The sequence below is a fragment of the Coregonus clupeaformis genome, chromosome 26, assembly GCF_020615455.1.
Source record: "Coregonus clupeaformis isolate EN_2021a chromosome 26, ASM2061545v1, whole genome shotgun sequence".
In the NCBI taxonomy this organism is placed as follows: domain Eukaryota; kingdom Metazoa; phylum Chordata; class Actinopteri; order Salmoniformes; family Salmonidae; genus Coregonus; species Coregonus clupeaformis.
This window is the reverse complement of record NC_059217.1, coordinates 39873354-39895790: the sequence shown is the minus strand read 5'-3', so window position 1 is coordinate 39895790 and position 22437 is coordinate 39873354. Positions and strand designations below refer to the sequence as shown.

Here is a 22437-nt window from a genome sequence, read left to right as displayed (position 1 = left end):
CACCAGGCCTGTTGTCATTATTTGAAGCCAGCCGTGTTTGGAACTATAACACAGATGTCGCCCCTATAAAACCCCAGGGGCCAGTGTGCATGGGCTTATGGCTTTGGTGAATTATAGTGTTTATTTGACTGATTGAGAAACTCAATTATGAACCTAGAGGAGTCACTGCTGTTGTTTAAGAATGGGTACCGCCCTCCCCTCACTGTCACCATTGTAGAAGTGAGATATGTACATGTACAGTATATGCTGTGTACTTATAAACCAAACCACCATGTTTTGTCATTGTTGATTGAGTTATTTTGGGAACCATTTCGGCTGGTGTCAAACTCAGGGGGTGCTTCAATGTCACAACTAAAAACTATTGTTCATTGTAAATAGTAATAACAATTGTCAATAATGCTAACTGTATAATGTTCTACTCATAGAAATTGATTCAGTTTCTATGGTTTTACTAAACCATGGTGACTGTTTGAAAACAACTGTTGAAAAAAGTACATTTCACTTTCTAAATGAGCAGCAAGAAAATTATTCAAGACTGTATTTATGTACTCTGAAAAAAGAATGAACGTTGAAGATATGACGATCCCTTACACAACTTGATGAATTGACTTACAATTTAAATGTTTCTTGTTAGATTCCCATTCATTCATTATATAAAACATTTTGCTTTTACTTTGCGTTTTTATATAGTAGGGTTGTCAGGGTTAATCAGTTAACTCGAGTTAACTTTTTGTAATTTTAGTGCACACTTTTTTTTATCGTGATTAATTTGCATTGTCTGTAAGCAATGACAATACACTGAAAATATCCAACATACATTATCTATACAGCTAAAAACAACAATGTGATGTCAAAACAAGTTGACATTGAGGTTAAAGAGAGTATGCTTGATCAATTTACCTGATTTTGCTTACCATTACTTTGGACAAAATCAAGACACCAATATTCTTATAATGATTTTTATATATACATTCTTAAATTACAGCTCATTTTGAGCAATTTCTGAATTTGCGATTCTGATTAAATCACAGCAAATCCTGCTATTAACTCAATGACATTTTTTAAAATCGTTTGACAGCCCTATTATATATGTTTAATGAAGCCGGGTGGCTCTTTGTGTTTAATACATTCTAAATGTAAATTAGACATTGTGATAGTAGGCCTAGAAAAGGTACAACTATTTTCATTTAACTGAGTGGTTCAGTTCATTTGACCATACACTGAAGGAGTAGCCTAGGCCTAGAAAAGTGTAGCTTATTGATTGCCATTGTTCTCTGTACTCTGCTCACTAATTCACCTGACTTGTATATTCATAAGCCAAGTTGTTAACAATTACCCCAGTGGTTTGGACATTATTATTATTTTTTATCTGTGGACTATTCCAATTCGATTGTCTATTTTCTATTATCTTGTTGTAGGCAATTAAGTCGGCCAGACAACCACAATTAACATTGTATCAACCATGTGGCCAAACTGTCAATATTGACAAGATTACGCACAGTAAGCTTAGGTTATTTTAGAGATAGGTCTGGTTAACCTTTGGCACCTGACGTTTGTTTGCGCATAGTGAATCCAGAGTAAGTTGCCCTCGCAAAGTATGAAAATGAACTATTCTGTCTTGTTTGATACAACTGCACTACGGGTGAGTGTTGAGAACCAAATAAACTCTAGATTCATATAGGCTAGCCTAGACGTAAAGCAACAAGTTATCGGCATCAAGGAGGACTACACGCCGGAGTCTTCTTGCGTTGTTGTGCGTGACAAGGTGCCAATCAACTCGCAATTCTGCATTGTAACCAGGTAATTACTCATAATAGCCAGTTTATTACGAAGCAACTACACTATTAATGTAGCCTAATTTGTTTAGCCTATTTATTGTGTGCAAGATCTTATTCTGTGACCACTGAGTATAATTCAATCAAATGAGGTGTCAGCAATTGGCCGTCTTAAATGTCATAGGCCTTTAGGCTACCTATTGATAATTGGGTTGAATCATAATATAAGTATTTGATCATGTAAAGTGTCTTTGGGTGTTTGGAAAAGTTATCAACAGTTTGGCAGAGGGGTTGATATTGAATGGATGGACAAATATGTTTTTTTCTCAGACTAAAATACACAAATATGAATAGCTTATTCCATTTACACTAAACGGTGCTCTGCTATTCTTTATGTAAAGTGTGCAAAAGAAACCAAGTGACGTGTAAACTCATATAGTGGCAGAGACTATGAAGAAAAAAACATAGGGAAAGTAGAGGTTTAAGCCTGTTAAAAGTTTTAAAAACATTCAAATGAAAAACTAAGGTATTGGCTATTCTCCCGTTATAAACAATGTATATAAACAAACAAAGTAAAGGCAGCTGAATAAATAAATAAAATGTAGGCCTTATTTGTATTATTATCATCAGAAACGAACACTTAAATATGACTGTAGGACCATCACATCCCCATTTTGTATCTTTCTCCACAGTCTTCAAATATGTCTTCCACACTTCCAGACAGCCCCCTGACCACCTATGTGTTAAACACAGGTGACGGAGTCCCAGGGGCAAGAATGGCCCTCAGTCTGCACCGACTGGACTCACTCCTGGTCATCTGGAAACTAGTGACTGTGGGGTAGGGTGAACAGCTGCCTGATATAGGCCTACTACTGTCTCACTCTCTTCTCCCTCTATGTGTTGCATATCAAATTGATCAGAAATACAGTGTGGACATTGTTAATGTTGTAAATGGCTATTGTAGCTGGAAACGGCTGATTTTTAATGGAATATCTACATAGGCGTACAGAGGCCCATTATCAGCAACCATCAGTCCTGTGTTCCAATGGCACGTTGTGTTTGCTAATCCAAGTTTATCATTTTAAAAGGCTAATTTATTATTAGAAAACCATTTTGCAATTATGTTAGCACAGCTGAAAACTGTTGTGCTGATTAAAGAAGCAATAAAACTGGCCTTCTTGAGACTAGTTGAGTATCTGGAGCCTCACAGGTCCTCAACTGGCAGCTTCATTAAACAGTACCCGCAAAACACCAGTCTCAACGTCAACAGTGAAGAGGCGACTCCGGGATGCTTAACTAGGCAGAGTTGCAAAGAAAAAGCCATATCTCAGACTGGCCAATAAAAAGAAAAGATTAAGATGAGCAAAAGAACACAGACACTGGACTTTTTCTTTGCAACTCTGCCTAGGTCATCATCCTGGAGTGGCCTCTTCACTGTTGATGTTGAGACTGGTGTTTTGCGGGTACTATTTAATGAAGCTACCAGTTGAGGACCTGTGAGGCATCTGTTTCTCAAACTAGACACTCTAATGTATTTGTCCTCTTGCTCAGTTGTGCACCAGGGCCTCCCACTCCTCTTTCTATTCTGGTTAGAGCCAGCGTTGTACGAGATCTTCAGTTTCTTGGCAATTTCTCGCATGGAATAGCCTTCATTTCTCAGAACAAGAATAGACTGACGAGTTTCAGAAGAAAGTTCTTTGTTTCTGGCCATTTTGAGCCTGTAATCGAACCCACAATTGCTGATGCTCCAGATACTCAACTAGTCTCAAGAAGGCCAGTTTTATTGCTTCTTTCATCAGCACAATAGTTTTCAGCTGTGCTAACATAATTGCAAAAGGGTTTTCTAATGATCAATTAGTCTTTTAAAATGATAAAATTGGATTAGCAAACACAACGTGCCATTGGAACACAGGACTGATGGTTGCTGATAATGGGCCTCTGTACGCCTATGTAGATATTCCATTAAAAAACAGCATTTTCCAGCTACAATAGCCATTTACAACATTAACAATGTCTACACTGTATTTCTGATCAATTTGATGTTATTTTAATGGACCAAAAAATTGCTTTTCTTTCGAAAACAAGGACATTTCTAAGTGACCCCAAACTTTTGAACGGTAGTGTACCTTTGGGATCTAGCTAGCCTAGCTTTAGGCCTATTTGTGAAATGTTCACTGCTATTATTAATTAATAGAGTGATAGCCTGACAATGCATGGAGATGCAATACCTTTAGACCCTCACAAACGTCTACAGATGCACCATTGAGAGCATCCTGTCGGACTGTATCACCGCCTGGTATGGCAATTGCACCGTCTGCAACCGCAACGCTCTCCAGAGGGTATTGCGGTCAGCCCAATGCATCACCGGGGACACACTGCCTGCCCTCCAGGACATTTACAGCACCCGGTGTCACAGGAAGGTCAAGAAAATCATCAAGGACCTCAGCCACCTGAGCCACGGCCTGTTCACCCTGCTACCATCTAGAAGGCGGCGACAGTACAGGTGCATCAAAGCTGGGACCGGAAGACTGAATAACACCACCTCCAAGCCATCAGACTGTTAAATAGTCACCACTAGCCGACCTCCGCCCAGTACCCTGCCCTTAACCTTAGTCACTGTTCTAGCCGGCTACCACCTGGCACCCTACCCTGCAACTTAGAGACTGCTGCCCTATGTACATAGTAATTGAACACTGGTCAATTTAATGTTCACATACTCTTTTACCCTCTTCATATGTACAGTGCATTTGGAAAGTATTCAGACCCCTTCACTTTTTCCACATTTTGTTACATTACAGCCTTATTCTCAAATTGATTACATAAATTTTCTTCCTCATCAATCTACACACAATACCCCATAATGACCAAGCAAAAACTGGCTTTTAGAAATGTTTGCAAATGTATTAAAGCATAAAAAAACTGAAATCACATTTATGTAAGTATTCAGACCATTTATCAGTTCTTTGTTGAAGCACCTTTGGCAGCGATTACAGCCTCGAGTCTTCTTGGGTATGATGCTACAAGCTTGGCACACCTGTATTTGGGGTTTCTCCCATTCTTCTCTGCAGATCCTCTCAAGCTTTGTCAGGGGAGCGTCACTGCACAGCTATTATCAGTTCTCTCCAGAGATGTTTGATCGGGTTCAAGTCAGGGCTCTGGCTGGGCCACTCAAGGGCATTCAGAGACTTGTCCGGAAGCCACTCCTGCGTTGTCTTGGCTGTGTGGTTAGGGTTGTTGTCCTGTTGGAAGGTGAACCTTCGCACCAGTCTGAGGTCCTGAGCGCTCTGGAGCAGGTTTTCATCAAGGATCTCTCTGTACTTTGCTCCGTTTATCTTTCCCTCGATCCTTACTAGTATCCCAGTCCATGCCGCTGAAAAACATCCCCACTTCATAATGCTGCCACCATCATGCTTCACCGTAGGAATGGTGCCAGGTTTCCTCCAGACGTGACGCTTGGCATTTAGGCTAAAGAGTTCAATTTTGGTTTCATCAGACCAGATAATCTTGTTTCTCATGGTCTGAGAGTCCTTCAGGTGCCTTTTGGCAAACTCCAAGTGGGTGGTCATGTGCCTTTTACTGAGGAGTGGCTTCTGTCTGGCCACTACCATAAAGGCCTGATTGGTGGAGTGCTGAAGAGATGGTTGTCCTTCCGGAAGGTTCTCCCATCTCCACAGAAGAACTCTGGAGCTCTGTCAGAGTGACCATCGGTTCTTGGTCACCTCCTTGACCAAGGCCCTTCTCCCCTGATTGCTCAGTTTGGCCGGGCAGCCAGCTCTAGAGAGAGTCTTGGTGGTTCCAAACTTCTTCCATTTAAGAATGATGGAGGCCACTGTGTTCTTGGGGACATTCAATGCTGCAAAAATGTTTTGGTACCCTTCCCCAGATCTGTGCCTCGACACAATCCTTTCTCGGAGCTCTACGGACAATTCCTTCGACCTCATGGCTTGGTTTTTGCTCTGACATGCACTGTCAACTGTGGGACCTTATATAGACAGGTGTGTGCCTTTCCAAATCCTGTCCAATCAATTGAATACTCAGTGTATACTCGTTCTGATATTTTTTACTTTATTTTTATTTTTGGGAGATTTGTGTGTATTGTTTTGTATTGTTAGGGATACTGCACTGTCGGAGCTAGAAACATAAGCATTTTACTGCACCTGCGATAACATCTGCAAAATATGTGTACGTGACCAATAATTGATTTATGCAATTGAAAAGATACAAACACACTCATTTTGACCCATGTCAATTTTGAAACCTAAATATGTGAGAAAAACCCATGCAGGAGAATCATCAAAGTTCTCATTATTTTAGAACCACCGACGAAGATGGTCGCTGTCCTGGACTCATCACTAAAGAAGCGTTCAAGCCTGGGATGTATAAGATGCGTTTTGAGACTGGACAATATTGGGAGAGTTTGGGTCACACCTCCATCTACCCATATGTTGAGGTGAGTGTGTATCAGTCGTGGACGTACCGATACACCTACCAAAACATTTGACCTGGAGGAATTTGCAGCATTTTTTAAAGACTAAAACCAACAAACCCTTATTATGTTCTGTTTCTTTCTCTTTTTTTTTGTTCAACAGATTGTCTTCACTATAACAAACCACAACGAGAGATTCCACCTGCCCCTGCTCCTGAGCCGCTTCTCCTATAGCACGTGCAGGGGTAGTTAAACCTCTGAGCCTCTGTCCACACTATACCATTAGCCTTCTTCTATTTTGCCTTTTAATGAATGTGTCCTTGCTTGGATGTGGTTGATCTAGCTAAAATGCTTACCTGTCCAGTTGATACCTGTGGTCTAGATACTGTAGTTTGAAATAGTCATGATGATGATGACCTGACATCAAATGGTGGCAAAACAAAATTATATTACTGACGTTGATATTATTTAAAATGTCTGCTACCTGTGTGTTTATCACGTGCTGAATATTTAGCTGTTTGTCTGTTCATGAACATACACATTTTGTAATCTACCTGTCAAATTGCTCGTCCATAATGCAACGTGCGTGTGTGTTTCTCAGCCAATCACAGAGCAAGATCGAGCTCTGCAGAAAGGACCCAAAATCGTCCTATTCGCGCATAAATTAAATAAAGTTAATTAAAGCTGTAAACTTGTAATTATTGAACGCATATCATCCTTGTTGTACTGTATTTTAAATATGGTTACATTTTGCATACAACTGTTGACCATACCGTAACAATCAATGGAAAAACATTTCCATTCCCACACAGATTATGTCAGGCATAATTTTGGTCTAGTTATTGGGGTCCTCAGTGGTTTACTGTGTTTGACAGTCTTGCTCTTGCAGTACGTAAGGACTGTGGCTGTTATCCAACACTGTTACACTGAAGAACTGTAAGAATATCTAGAACATTTGATAGTATTTTTTCAAAGAGTGGAGGGCAAGTGGCAGCGGGAGAATGGCTCAAATGTTGGGGCTGCTCTCGACGGCTGCTTTGCCTCTACGGATCGCAGTGAGAGCATGTGTACGCAGTTCAGTGTCAAGGAACTTCTCTGTGCTGCCCAGCTATCGTGGCTCCTCGGTCAGGGTAAGGTTGTTTTGTTATGTGTTCATTCAGCCAACTGAAATTAGGCATAAACTAATAAGCCATTCTAGCTAGTTCTATACAACATACAACCAGTGGCTAGAACTGTAATTGGGCTGTCAGAACTGTGTGCCTATAGTTAGCTAGCTAGCCTAGCTACTACTAGGCAGTAACGTTAGGTCAACATACTAACTAGCCAAGTTAGCTATTAGCTAGCTAGATACACAACCAGTTATAAATCAAACTCTTTCCCATAATCCTGATGTCATGCTTTCCTCCTCAGAGGCTTGCGCAAAATAAGTTATTGTCATCTGATGGAATCTTTTCATCTCATGGACTACTATACTCCACTAAGCCGCCAAAAGGTAAGACCCAAGAGACGTGTCTAAGAAGTGTCTGTTACATAAAATCATGAATTGCAGTGCTATAGAGCCTAACGTTAGTGGAATGCAGTCTAATGATCATCTACTGGTCTAAGGGTCAACCTAGGATACCCTGACTAGATCTGCCAACCTAGATGGTGTTCCTTGGCTCTAACCAACATTGTCTGCCTGGAGTGGACCGACCTAATGCTGTCATTCACTTTTGATTGGCAGATGGTAAAGAGAAGGAATCAGGAGGCCGTGGAGGCGGAGGGAAAAGAGGAGGAGGGAAAGATTGGTGGAGCCGCATGCAGAAGGTGTGTGATGTGAATGGTCTGTCAATATTTACATGTCATATCAAGGAGCGGGTGGTATTATTTGTTTGTGTGTGGGTTCAAAGTTTATTTGCCACTTGCACAGGATACAACAGGTGTAACTTTCCCAACAGTGCAGTAATAAAAATAATAATATACAAAATAAAAATATAATAAAAACACGAGATAGGAGATAAGATGAAGAAACACGAGAATGCAAGTACACTGAGTTTACAAAACATTACAGCATCTTTCTAATTTTGAGTTGAACCCCCTTTTGCCCTCAGAACAGCCTCAATTCAACGGGGCATGGACTCTACAAGGTGTCAAGTGTTCCACAGGGAAGCTGGCCCATGTTGACTCCAGTGCTTCCCACAGTTGTGTCAAGTTGGCTGGATGTCCTTTGGGTGGTGAACCATTCTTGATACACACGGGAAACTGTTGAGCGTGAACCCGGCAGCATTGCAGTTCTTGACAATCATACCGGTGCGCCTGGCACCTACTACCATACCTCGTTCAAAGGCACTTAAATATTTTGTCTTGCCCATTCACCCTCTGAATGGCACACATACCAATACATGTCTCTGTTGTCTCAATGCCTAAAAATCATTATTTAACCTGTCTTATCCCCTTAATCTACACTGATTTGAAGTGGATTTAACAAGTGACATCAACAAGGGATCATAGCCTTCACCTGATTCACCTGGTCAGTCTGTCATGGAAAGACTGTTCCTAATGTTTTGTACACTCAGTGTATATACAGGTCAGTACCATACTCAATGTGCAGGGGTACTGGAGTGATTGAGGTAGGTATATATATGTGTGTGTGACATTCAATGGCACTGGATGCAGATACCTCAACATGTTGACCTTTCCTCTGCCTTTCTAGGGTGACATCCCATGGGATGAGAAAGACTTCCGTGCCCTGGCAGTGGTACTAGCTGGGATATCCTCTGCCACGCTCTACTATCAATTCAGAGACACAGGCAAGGAGATCACCTGGAAGGACTTTGTACATCGCTACCTTGGCAGAGGAATGGTGAGAACAAAATTCAGCAATTTAGCGAAGAATAGAGATACTGTTTATGGAAATACATGCTGATTATTAATACAATCATAATGCCAAGGTGATGTAACTGCTCAGACACAGAACTTTTTTTGTTTTGTTTCTATTATTTTGTCATAGTTCTTTATTTTATTTGTATGTCGCTGTCTGTACGATGCAAGAATAGGCCTATCATTGTTTGTTCTCTTCACAGGTCGACCGTTTAGAGGTTGTCAACAAACAGTATGTCCGAGTCATTCTAGTACCTGGAGCAGAGGCTGATGCGGTAGGTAAAAAACTACCATTCTCTGGAATCAGAACAGTGACTCACTTAGCATGATGAATCACTTGATGAGTTAATATTCATGCCGGGGTGGATAAGGGCTTTCAGTAGGCTTGATTAAATGAGAATGTTAGTGTTTTGTGAGTACAACACTAGAACCGCCATAGCCAACGGCCACAGACGTTGTATTTTTTGGTCCTTCCCTGACTTTTCCTAAATGTTTGTATTTTACACTGTTCATTTGTCCGAATTTTGAAATGACAAACAAAAAAGTATTTAGAGCCTTTTTACCTGTTTTTTTTTCTCACACGTATTCCCAACTTAACCTGCCAAGACAATGTGATGTAGGACGTTGGTACCCAGCCAGGCGCTAATGCGTGTCTCTCTCCTCACTGAATGAATGACAAATGGATGAATGGGCGATAATTGTGCACCTTACTTCACAATTGAATTTAAATTAGGCCTAACTGAATGATAAGCAGGGTGAAGAGGTTGATTTTAATTTAGAAAGACAATAGTGTAATGATAAGTTTGTTATTACTTTTTATCAGCAGCAAATCATTTGACCGTGCGCCTTGCAGGTTGATACCATTCTCTGTAACTGGACTTTAATAATTACTATAACTCTATTACTAATCCAATCTACAAATAAAGTTGATCAAATGGATTACACTGTAATGTTTTTATTGTAAGGGAAACTAAAATAGGCTATAGGCCTATGTTTTTTCTTCGTAGAAATATACAAAACATATCCTTGACTCTATCTAAACAAATAACTATTGTTATATTTCCACAAATATTTCTTCATGCAATTTTCATGTAATTAATCCTTTATCAAGCGTTGGTGCTTATGTTTGCGCACCTTGCAGGTTGATATCACTGGCCACTTCTATCTCAAGGCCATCAGACTGTTAAATAGCCATCACTAGCACATTAGAGGCTGCTGCTGCCAATTGAAATCACCGGCCACTTTAAGAAATGGAACACTAGTCACTTTAATAATGTTTACATATCTTGCGTTACTCATCTCATATGTATATACTGTATTCTATAATATTATACTGTATCTTAGTCCATGCCGCTCTGTCATTGCTTGTCCATATATGTATACAGTTGAAGTCATAAGTTTACATACACTTAGGTTGGAGTCATTAAAACTCGTTTTTCAACCACTCCACAAATTTCGTGTTAACAAACTATAGTTTTGGCAAGTCGGTTAAGACATCTACTTTGTTCATGACACAAGTAATTTCTCCAACAATTGTTTACAGACGGATTATTTCACTTATAATTCACTGTATCACAATTCCAGTGGGTCAGAATTTTACATTCACTAAGTTGACTGTGCCTTTAAACAGCTTGGAAAATTCCAGAAAATGATATCATGGCTTTAGAAGCTTCTGATAAGCTAATTGACATCATTTGAGTCAATTGGAGGTGTACCTGTGGATGTATTTCAAGGCCTACCTTCAAACTCAGTGCCTCTTTGCTTGACATCATCGGAAAAATTGTAGACCTCCACAAGTCTGGTTCATCCTTGGGAGCAATTTCCAAATGCCTGAAGGTACCACGTTCATCTGTACAAACAATAGTACGCAAGTATAAACACCATGGGACCACGCAGCCGTCATACCGCTCAGGAATGAAACCTAGAGATTAACATACTTTGGTGTGAAAAGTGCAACTCAATCCCAGAACAACAGCAAAGGACCTTGTGAAGATGCTGGAGGAAACGGGTACAAAAGTATCTATATCCACAGTAGAACAAGTCCTATATCGACATAACCTGAAAGGCCGCTCAGCAAGGAAGAAGCCACTGCTCCAAAACTGCCATAAAAAAGCCAGACTACGGTTTGCAACTGCACATGGGGACAAAGATCGTACTTTTTGGAGAAATGTTCTGGTCTGATGAAACAAAAATAGAACTGTTTGGCCATAATGACCATCGTTATGTTTGGAGGAAAAGGGGGGCTGCTTGCAAGCTGAAGAACACCATCCCAACCGTGAAGCACGGGGGTGGCAGCATCATGCTGTGGGGGTGCTTTGCTGCAGGAGGGACTGGTGCACTCCACAAAATAGATGGCATCATGAGGAAGGAAAATTATGTGGATATATTGAAGCAACATCTCAAGACATCAGTCAGGAAGTTAAAGCTTGGTCGCAAATGGGTCTTCCAAATGGACAATGACCCCAAGCATACTTGTAAAATGGCTTAAGGACAACAAAGTCAAGGTATTGGAGTGGCCATCACAAAGCCCTGACCTCAATCCTATAGAACATTTGTGGGCAGAACTGAAAAAGCGTGTGCGAGCAAGGATGCCCACAAACCTGATTCAATTACAACAGCTCTGTCATGAGGAATGGGCCAAAATTCACCCAACTTATTGTGGGAAGCTTGTGGAAGGCTACCTGAAACGTTTGACCCAAGTTAAACAATTTAAAGGCAATGCTACCAAATACTAATTGAGTGTATGTAAACTTCTGACCCACTGGGAATGTGATTAAATAAATAAAAGCTTAAATAAATCATTCTCTCTACTATTATTCTGACATTTCACATTCTTAAAATAAAGTGGTGATCCTAACTGACCTAAAACAGGGAATGTTTACTAGGATTAAATGTCAGGAATTGTGAAAAACTGAGTTTAAATGTATTTGGCTAATGTAAACTTCCGATTTCAACTGTATATTCTTAAATTACATTCCTTACTTAGATTTGTGTGTATTGGGTATATGTTGTGAAATTGTTAGATATTACTTAGAAATTACTGCACTGTCGGAGCTAGAAGCACAAGCATTTCACTACACCCGCAATAACATCTGCTAAACACGTGTATGTGACAAATCAAATTTGATTTGATATGCATTTGATGCATATGCTAAAAGGGGATGCCCGGCAACATTCTCTAGCGGGTACTGATAGACTGAAAGGTTCTAGTGGTAAAGGGTATCCATTGACTTGTGTTGTGTTGGTGGTCTTTCCCCAGAGCTATGTGTGGTTTAACATCGGTAGTGTGGACTCCTTCGAGAGGAACTTGGAGGCGGCTCATCACGAGCTGGGCTTGGAGCCCTCTCATAGGGCAGCTGTCATGTACAACTCAGAGAGTGATGGGTGAGTTAATGCAGGGACACACACACGTTCATGCCTTAATAGGGCTAGACTATTTCTCACTCTGAGATTTGTTTTGAAGCACACTCATAAGTCCAATTTCATGTACAAGCTGACATTTTAACTATGACTGTCACCATCATCATCATAATTTGAACTGTGACTGTCAGATCATCATTTTACAATTTTCCATCCTCCTACAGGTCATTTATGATGAGCATGATCCCAACCTTGCTGTTGATTGGTTTCCTGCTTTTCACCTTGCGGCGGGGACCAATGGGAGGAGGCGTTGGGGGTGGGAGAGGCGGTCCCTTCAGCATGAGCGAATCAACAGCAAAGATGATGAAGGACAACATCAACACCAAGTTCAAGGACGTGGCCGGCTGTGAGGAGGCCAAGCTGGAGATCCTGGAGTTTGTTAACTTCCTGAAGAACCCCCAGCAGTACCTGGACCTGGGGGCTAAGATCCCAAAGGTAAGGGATGGGACAACTAGGGCTGGGCGGTATACCATATTTTACTATATACCGGTATTGATGCACGGACCGGTTTTGGGATTTTACTTTACCTTCTATAACGGTATTTCAATGTTTGGTTTGTTAAATGTGATACGCAACTCTGGCGCGTATACTGCCAGTTTTAGTCCCCTGTAGCTCAGTTGGTAGAGGATGGCGCTTGCAACGCCAGGGTTGTGGGTTCGTTTCCCACGGGGGGCCAGTATGAAAAATGAATGCACTCACTGGCTGTAAGTCAGTCTGCTAAATGACAACATTTTTAGTTATGCCGCTAACCACACCAAACTCTGCCCCCTGTCACTTAAGGAGAGAGCAGTTGCTCGACCACTGAGTCACGAGCACTTTCTTGCCGTTCACGCTGCATGGTCAGATGGATGCAACAATGTTGGTGACACGCTGCGTTCCACACACGTTCTATACATTATATTAGTTTGTGTATCTTACTGTCTGCAAACTACTATCTGCTAGTTTGGGTTTTCTTAGCAAGGTGTTGCTAAAATAAGTTGTGTTAGCCGCTAATGCTAATCGCTAGTTAGCTGGCTACCTAGCTTGCTAAATGTACTAACACAGATAGAACAATGAGCCAGATATTTCATCAGATGTATAAATATGAAGCATCCAGTTGGCGTTTCCACTCACTACCAAATATGGTGATGAGAGGAAGCCCAGTGGACGGCAGTGGGAGAAGATGGAGTGAGATGGACTTTATCTGACATTCTGCTAATTTTCTCATCTATGAAACATTTGATCTCCATACAGTTTTCTGTTTCCAAAACTAGAATCTGTAACAGAGTGGAATGCTTTTTGTAGACTTTACCTTTTGCCAAAATTTCTAAACATTTCATAGTTTAGGAGGAGTGTGAATTGAGTTATCGCACTTCACAGAGTAGGCGTACCCTAACGGAAATATGCAAATAAATTCTAGAATGCGCCAATAGGATCTTACTAGCTCGTGCTTGGCTCTGCCCACCTCCTTGCATATTCTGCCCACTATGATTCATTTGCTCCAATTGGAAACGACAGGCTCTGGTCTGTCTTGAGTTAGTTATATACATATTTGGTACTAAGTGTCAGAGTAAACGTAGCTAGCTTACTAATACTGCCTGGTACCAGTTCTGGTGTAGGCCTTCAATCGAAAAGCATGTTTGTGCAATGGTATCTTATCAGAGAGGAATAGTCGAGGTATGAATATGTAGCCTCGAGGGAGAAAATGCAGTTTAATTTTAGATGTAGTATGCTGTCATTTCATAACCCATGAGAAATGAACGTCCCATTAGACTTGCATAAATCAATGTCAGGTGTTTTAAATCTCATGTGTTGTGCTGTGTTTTCTCAGGGTGCTGTGCTCTCTGGACCTCCAGGCACAGGCAAGACCCTGCTGGCCAGGGCCACAGCAGGAGAGGCCAACGTCCCCTTCATCACTGTCAACGGCTCTGAGTTCCTGGAGATGTTTGTGGGTGTTGGGCCTGCCAGGGTGAGTTCACACTAGAGCCAGATGGAACACTTACACATGACTTCATCACATCCATTTCAAATCAAATGATGTGCATTTTAGATCATAGCTGAAAAATAGCTATATCTACTAGCTAGCTAACCACAGGGATACATTTCAATCCATTTTACTTGAAGTACATTGCTTACTGTGAGGATGTGAATGAAGCTGTTTTAGAGACTTAGTATTGAATGTTTTCCCCCTGTAGGTGAGAGACATGTTTGCCATGGCCCGGAAGAACGCCCCCTGTATCCTATTTATAGATGAGATAGATGCTGTGGGCCGCAAGAGGGGCGGAGGGAATTTTGGGGGCCAGAGCGAGCAGGAGAACACGCTCAACCAGCTGCTAGTAGAGATGGATGGTGAGTATGGTTAAGATATGGGTGAAATTAGATGGCAAATGATCACACTCACTATCATATTTATGAAATAATAACTATTATTATGTGACATTGTCACTCTATGATGTCATCTGTTATAAAGCTGTTATTTTCTGCCATTACTCTAAAATGTTTACTCAATGAACTGTAATGCATATACTGTAATGGTAATTCCCTGGTGTTTTTCCTCTAGGGTTCAACACCAGCACTAACGTGGTCATCCTGGCCGGCACCAATAGACCAGACATCTTGGATCCTGCACTCATGAGGCCTGGCAGATTTGACAGGCAGATTTACATAGGTATGGAATCTTTCAATTGAACTTGAGCTCAGGCAACATAGTGTGCTGTGCTGTGGTAATTTTTGTGAAATGTCAACATACTGCATATTGATATTCATATTGACAATTACTACCCATTCGGTAAGACTTTGTAAACCTAAATAAGGACTTCATAACACATTTATAACCCATACATAACAATTTTCTAATCAGCGGACTATATGAGCATTTAATGAAATTCAATACATGTTTCAGGCCCACCTGACATCAAAGGCAGGGCGTCCATCTTCAAAGTGCACTTACGGCCCATCAAACTGGACCCTGCTATGGACAAAGATGGACTGGCCAGGAAGATGGCTGCCGCTACACCAGGCTTCACAGGCAAGTTGAGCTGCTCTGTGTGAGAAGATGCCATGTTGATTATCTTGTAAATGTTAGTTATTTTAAACATCCTCTCTGTCTTCCTGTCTTCACCAGGAGCCGACATAGCTAACGTGTGTAACGAGGCTGCCCTCATTGCTGCTAGACACCTCAACCCACATGTGGAAGGAAAACACTTTGAGCAGGCCATCGACAGGGTCATTGGAGGTGGGTTGTAATGTCTTCCAGCTCCTTGTATTATTATGTTATCTCTGCTTTGAGAATCAGTGTTAATTAAATCAACACTAACTATGACAATAAATATTTGTCAACAACCTAATTTCCCTGATGAAAAGTAATGACGATAACGATACGAGATGCCATGGAAAAAAACCGATAACTAACAAATTTGTTTTCATTTTAGTTGACAAAAATGTTTTCGAGATGAGAAATCCACTTGAGACTATTGGACATTCAATTTGACATAAACATTGAGTCAACGTGGAAACAACGTTTATTTAACCAGTCTGTGCCCAATGGGAAGCTCCTTTTCATCAGTTTAGTCCAATCATAAGCATGCATGCCAAGTATTTAAAGCAATCCTCTCAATGGCAGAATTAACGTCTTTCAGTTGTGTGATCTAATTGAGCCGATCTGCCCGGCTCTCCCACACAGCTCCCAGGCGGTCATTCAGTCACTCGTCAGTCTTTTGAACTGATGGGCAGCCAGGACACTTCAATTGTAACTAACTTAAACTAGAAACAAGAATGTTTACCCTCTCTTACTTTCATGTAGGCTATGGAAAAGAAAACAACTAAATCTAAAATAGCTGACAAAATGATCAGTGTTGTGAATGTCCCATCTTTAGGACGAGGTTAGGTGTGGATGGGAATAGCAGCAGTATTATATCTTCACCATTCTGTGTCTCTCTGTCTCTTCGTCTCTGTGTGTGTGTGTAGGTCTGGAGAAGAAGACCCAGGTTCTGCAGCCCAATGAGAAGAAGACTGTAGCGTACCATGAGGCTGGCCACGCCATAGTGGGCTGGTTCCTGCAACATGCCGACCCACTGCTGAAGGTACAGTAACTCCCTCTTTTTAAGGCCCGGTTTTGTTTACCTGGCTGTTTGGTTAGGGGTTGCTAACCAGATAAATATTATTATACCTATAAATCATGTTTTTATGAGCACATTTGCATTTGACTTTCATAGTGCAGTTTAGACACTGTGTGTTGGTGTGAATAGAGCAGGGTGTCCCAGACTCTGTCTTGCCCCCCTGGGTGCACGTTTTGGTTTTTGCCTTAGCACTACACAGCTGATTCAAATAATCAAAGCTTGATGAGTTGGTTATTTGAATCAGCTGTGTAGTGCTCGGGCAAAAACAATCTCCCAATGCTGTCCAGTCTCAAAACTGTAAGTCGCTTTGGATAAAAGTGTCTGCTAAATGGCATATTATATATTATTATTATAAAATGCATCTTGTACATCCCAGGCCTGAAATAGTGTACAAATCAACCAAGTCCCACTGCAGTACTGTATACATAAACATGGTCATACTGAACAGTTTCTGACATTGGCTTGCAGACGGGTCAATGACAGTGTATGTCACACACCTGGATCACAGGTTGGAATATGGAGATGTTGAATGGATTTGAGTGGGGTTCTAAAATAATAACTTTGATTCTCCTGCATGGGTTTATCACATATTTAGGTTTCAAAATTGACATGGCCCAAAATGAGTATGTTTGTCTTCTCAATTGCATAAATCAGTTATTGTCGCGTGCACATACATTACATGACCAGAAGTATGTGGACACCTGCTCGTCGAACATCTCATTTCAAAATCATGGGCATTAATATGGAGTTGGTCCCCCTTTGCTGCTATAACAGCCTTCACTCTTCTGGGAAGGCTTTCTGCTAGATGTTGGAACATTGCTCCGGGGACATGCTTCCATTCAGCCACAAGAGCATTAGTGAGGTCGGTCACTGATGTTGGGCGATTAGGCCTGGCTCGCAGTCTGCGTTCCAATTCATCCCAAAGGTGTTCGATGGGGTTGAGGTCAGGGATCTCTGCAGGCCAGTCAAGTTCTTCCACACCGATCTCAACAAACCATTTCTGTATGGACCTCGCTTTGTGCACAGGGAGCATTGTCATGCTGAAACAATAAAGGGCCTTCCCCAATCTGTTGCCACAAAGTTGGAAGCACAGAATCGTCTAAAATGTCATTGTATGCTGTAGCGTTAAGATTTCCCTTCACTGGAACTAAGGGGCCTAGCCCGAACCATGAAAAACAGCCACAGACCATTATTCCTCCTCCACCAAACTTTACAGTTGGCCCTATGCATTGGGGCAGGTAACGTTCTCCTGGCATCCGCCAAACCCAGATTAGTCTGTCGGACTGCCAGATGGTGAAGCATGATTCATCACTCCAGAGAACGTGTTTCCACTGCTCCAGAGTCCAATGGCGGCGAGCTTTACACCACTCCAGCCGACGCTTGGCATTGTACATGGTAATCTTATGCTTGTGCGGCTGCTCGGCCATGGAAACCCATTTCATGAAACTCCCGACGAACAGCTCTTGTGCTGACGTTGCTTCCAGAGGCAGTTTGGAACTCGATAGTGAGTGTTGTAACCGAGGACAGGTGATTTTTACGCGCTTCAGTGCTCGGTGGACCCGTTCTGTGAGCTTGTGGAGCCTACCACTTCACTGCCAATGTTTGTCTATGGAGATTGCATGGCTGTGTGCTCGATTTTATACACCCGTCAGCAACGCGTGTGGCTGAAATAGCCGCGTCCACTAATTTGAAGGGGTGTCCACATACTTTTGTCTATATAGTTTATTTTGCAGATGTTATCGCAGGTGCAGCGAAATGCTTATTTATTTTAGCTCCAACAGTGCAGTATACCAAGCAATATAAAACAATACACACAAATCCCCAAAATAAAAATTAAGACATTAAGAAATATCTGAACGAATGTTTGAACTCTGACCTCCACATGAAACAACTGGAATCAATAGGAGACCTGTGAGACTTGTTAGAAGTCATTATACTGTATAACTATGAGTCTGAAGCGCAAACTAGATCCCCCTGACGGGTAGCAGTCTGCAGGCATAGCGGTCTCTTTGTGTGGACGTTAAGGCTTACGTCATGTCATGAGGTGCTTTATGGCCCAATTCAATCAAACATCCATTCTGCAGTTGAAAAATCACGTTCTGTAGGTTAAGCTCCATGTTTTTCTCTCTGCAATGAGGGTCTCTTGCAGAGTGAGTTTGATGCAAGTGTTGGGCTATGATTTGATGTGATTTATTTGACAATTTTAAAAACACAATTCAACCGTACGTGTTGATACAATGAGATTAAAAGATGTGGCATGTGTGATCTAGAAAGAGCAGGATTTATAAAGTTGCTTTTCTTTCACTATTCTAATACCATGTGTCCCTCTTCTCTCCCCCTAGGTGTCCATCATCCCCAGAGGGAAGGGGTTAGGCTACGCCCAGTACCTTCCCAAGGAGCAGTACCTGTACACGCGGGAGCAGCTTTTTGACAGGATGTGTATGATGCTGGGTGGACGTGTGGCTGAACAGGTGTTCTTTGGGAAAATCACCACAGGAGCACAGGACGACCTGAAGAAGATCACCCAGTCAGCCTACGCACAGGTAGCCTACTGTATGGTATTCAGAGGAAAGTTAAAGCGCTGCACTTAACACTTTAATTGATGGCTAAGCTAACGTTTCAGTCTCTCAGCCTTTGTCAGAGATTTCAGAATGAATCACCAGAACTTTTAAAATGAATCCCCAGTTACAATCAGAAAACAAAGCAGTGGTTAAATAAAGCTATGGTTACTATTCAACAATGTTGATAGGAATTTGTCTTGGAAAATGTTACTGTCTATTATAAACTGGGTGGTCGAGCCCTGAATGCTGATTGGCTGATAGCTGTGGTATATTAGACTGTATACCACAGGTATGACAAAACATTTATTTGTACTGCTCTAATTATGTTGGTAACCAGTTTATAATAGCAATAAGGCACCTTGGGGGTTTGTGGTAAATGGCCAATATAGCACAGCAAAGGGCTGTGTCCAGGCACTCTGCGTTGCGTCGTACGTAAGAACAGACCTTAGCCGTGGTATATTGGCCATATATCACAACCCCTCGGGTCTTATTGCTTAATTATCTCATAGTACCTGTTGGATTTATGATCCCCACATCTCTTCTTGTCTCCAGATAGTGCAGTTTGGGATGAGTGAGAAGGTAGGCCAGGTGTCTTTTGACCTTCCTCGGCAAGGGGAGATGGTGATGGAGAAGCCTTACAGCGAGGCCACTGCAGAGCTCATAGACCAGGAGGTCAGAGACCTGGTGGACAGCGCCTACCAGAGGACCATGGAGCTGATTGTGGACAAGAGAGAGTGTGTGGACATGGTGAGAATTGCATTGACCTACATGAACATCACGTAGTTCTAAGGTTTTCAGAGTGCTGTCGTCATGTCATGCGCTCTTGTCAAGGGCACATCCGTCTAGATTTTTCTTTTCTTGCTGAGCTTAAAGATGGAATCCGCAGTAGGGGGAAAAAGTTGTTTCTGAGCTGAGGAGCGTCGTGCAGCATGGTACAAAATTGCAGTACATATTGTGCTCTTCTATCGCGCGTGCAATGATGTCTGATGGGAAAAAATTGTGTTTGTTGCAGTAACTTCTTTGTTGTGGTAATATCTCAAATGGACGTGGCTGTATCACCCTTAAGGATTCCAGCTTTAATATCAAACATAAACCTAGTAGTCCCTAGAGCTGCTGTCTGGCTCTTTCTCATGTCCATCCTGATGTGTCATGAATATCACTGGGACCCCACCGTTCATCTCTCCTCTCCCCAGGTGGGGAAGCGTCTCCTGGAGAAGGAGGTCCTGGACAAGGCCGACATGTTGGAGCTGCTGGGGCCACGGCCGTTTGAGGAGAAGTCAACCTATGAGCAGTTTGTGGAGGGGACAGGCAGCTTTGAAGAGGACACCAGCCTCCCAGAGGGCCTGAAGGACTGGAACCAGGAGAGAGGGGACCTAGCTGAGGAGCTGGACACAGCCAAGGAGAAACAGGCCCAATAAGCAGGACACAGTGACAGGCAACCTCCTAACCTAACCCCTGTCTTAGCAACACACACCACACCAGTCATGTAGCCTAGGCAGAGAGGAGGGTTGGGTGACTTAGCATAGTACACTGCCTCCCGGACATATTTATCTGAGTGCAAAACAAACTTTTAAACAGAATGCAAATCTTTCAATGCCTTATTATTGGTCAAATTGGGGGTGAGCCTCATGGTACTCAAAGGCTAAATGTAATGGACAGTGGACACATTGTGATGGAGAGATTTTATATTTTCATGAGTTGCATGTTGTTTTCTCTTTCTCCACATAAATACGTTTGTCAAAACTGAATAATGTACATTTGCCTCATAAGACCAGATTGTGTTTTGATATGTTCAGCTATTTATTTCAATAAAAGGGGCTTCTTCCCAACTATTTATTTCCCTCCCTCAAATGAATGCTACATTTCAAAACGTGTCGTTCATCTCTATATACCAATGACATAAAGGTACTGGTTATGAACAATGTTCATATCCTAATTTATCAATATGCTACTGGCAGAAAGACAGAAATATACTCCCCTAGATGTGTTGAAATGTGCACTGCCTCTTCCATCTCTCAGGCTTGCACTGGTAATTTGTGATTATGTCTTCACACTACAACTGTATAGTGTGTGTGTTAAGCCCAGTTTATACCTGATGGAATCCTTTGGTTCCTTTGTCCTGATCTTGTCTACATTCTGATTGGCCCACATTTCCAGAAATGTGTCTACACATGGTATTAAAATGGCTGTTATGCGTCCACTGTTTCTGCATTGTGACCACATTTCCTGTTCCTTCTATTATGCAAATTATTAAGCAGCTGTCCTTTCTAAATAATATTTATTTAATGTAAGAAATATTGATGTAATCAGTCAATGACGCCAATTGTCAATGATTTTAGAAGGCAGAATAATTATTGAAATGGTTTCTCTGTACAGATCTGTCTACACAATGCATGTCTGACTACCTCCGGAGGTGGGCAGGATGATCTGATCACAATGTGTCTTTTGATTGTCTACACGTGTCTAAAATGTGGGCACTATCAGAATGTGGGTAAGAGCAGAAGGACGTAAGTTAGAATCATGTATAAACGGAGCTTTAGATGTTCTGCTGCTCCAGTAGTCTGCTGTTGTTGATGTACAGTAGCGGTAGTAGCACTCTCTACAGAATTGTAAACAAATGATTTTATCAGGTGATCTGTGTGAATCAGGAAGTTGCTACCTCACTTCAAAGCGATATATATTCAACTCAATTTCTCTCATAGGTTTCTGAAAATTGTCCCCCTCGTTATTTCAGGATTTCCAGTATACTGTAGATCTGTCATTACCACTGATCACCACTGAAGATGTCTAACAGTTTATAGTTACTGATGTAATAATCTATAATATTTTTTGCTTAATGTGTACGGTTATGTGTAGTTGGTGTTTTGGATTGTGCACTGAAGGTACATTTGCCTGTTACCATATAGTCAACCTCTTGTTCTCCAATTACTGGGGGATGGACAGAAAGGGGTGTTCCGTTTGTATTAAAAAGAAAAAGATGCTGTGTACGAAAGCAATGGCTATACTACAATGTATAAAACATGTTTTTGTTTGATAAATAAATGCAGTGGTGAATTTTCTCAGTATCTGTGTTTCAAGTACAAACTGCCACCAACCATTTGCACACGTCACAGTACTGGTCCTTCTGTATCTGTTTCTTATTGGTCTAGCTCTTATAGGAGACAACAATGAAAAAGATACAAGACACCATTTTTTTAAATATTAAATGTATTGTAATATTCCTCAATATCTCAAAGCACCTATTTTTACATCTCATTTACATGTAGTCCTAGCCACTATATGCAGATCGTTTGAAGATT

General features: G+C 41.6%; 2 protein-coding genes across 2 annotated transcripts; both read left to right on the top strand.

The window, feature by feature from the left end:
• Positions 1 to 1438: 1438 nt before the first annotated feature.
• LOC121539964 (5-hydroxyisourate hydrolase-like) lies at positions 1439 to 6886 on the top strand. The gene is made up of 4 exons (XM_041848614.2): positions 1439 to 1800; positions 2468 to 2613; positions 6090 to 6225; positions 6365 to 6886. Exons 2-4 carry the CDS (start codon positions 2477 to 2479, stop codon positions 6452 to 6454), a joined length of 363 nt encoding a protein of 120 aa, XP_041704548.1. The 5' UTR covers positions 1439 to 1800; positions 2468 to 2476; the 3' UTR covers positions 6455 to 6886.
• A 175-nt stretch (positions 6887 to 7061) lies between these two features.
• On the top strand, positions 7062 to 22197 carry LOC121540577 (AFG3-like protein 1). Its single transcript, XM_041849555.2, has 16 exons — positions 7062 to 7331; positions 7612 to 7693; positions 7925 to 8007; positions 8894 to 9043; positions 9264 to 9335; positions 12320 to 12444; positions 12645 to 12915; positions 14291 to 14428; positions 14655 to 14808; positions 15020 to 15127; positions 15362 to 15487; positions 15584 to 15694; positions 16426 to 16541; positions 18920 to 19120; positions 19691 to 19885; positions 20332 to 22197. Exons 1-16 carry the CDS (start codon positions 7203 to 7205, stop codon positions 20554 to 20556), a joined length of 2286 nt encoding a protein of 761 aa, XP_041705489.1. The 5' UTR covers positions 7062 to 7202; the 3' UTR covers positions 20557 to 22197.
• The last annotated feature ends 240 nt before the right edge of the window (positions 22198 to 22437 follow it).

Excerpts from the sequence above, each read along its gene's own strand:
- LOC121539964 (XM_041848614.2), top strand. The coding sequence starts at position 2,477 with ATGTCTTCCACACTTCCAGACAGCCCCCTGACCACCTATGTGTTAAAC. Across the intron at positions 2,614-6,089 it reads TGGAAACTAGTGACTGTGGG|AACCACCGACGAAGATGGTC; the intron begins GTAGGGTGAACA and ends TCATTATTTTAG. Across the intron at positions 6,226-6,364 it reads CCATCTACCCATATGTTGAG|ATTGTCTTCACTATAACAAA; the intron begins GTGAGTGTGTAT and ends TTTGTTCAACAG.
- LOC121540577 (XM_041849555.2), top strand. The coding sequence starts at position 7,203 with ATGGCTCAAATGTTGGGGCTGCTCTCGACGGCTGCTTTGCCTCTACGG. Across the intron at positions 9,044-9,263 it reads GCTACCTTGGCAGAGGAATG|GTCGACCGTTTAGAGGTTGT; the intron begins GTGAGAACAAAA and ends TTCTCTTCACAG. Across the intron at positions 12,916-14,290 it reads TGGGGGCTAAGATCCCAAAG|GGTGCTGTGCTCTCTGGACC; the intron begins GTAAGGGATGGG and ends GTGTTTTCTCAG.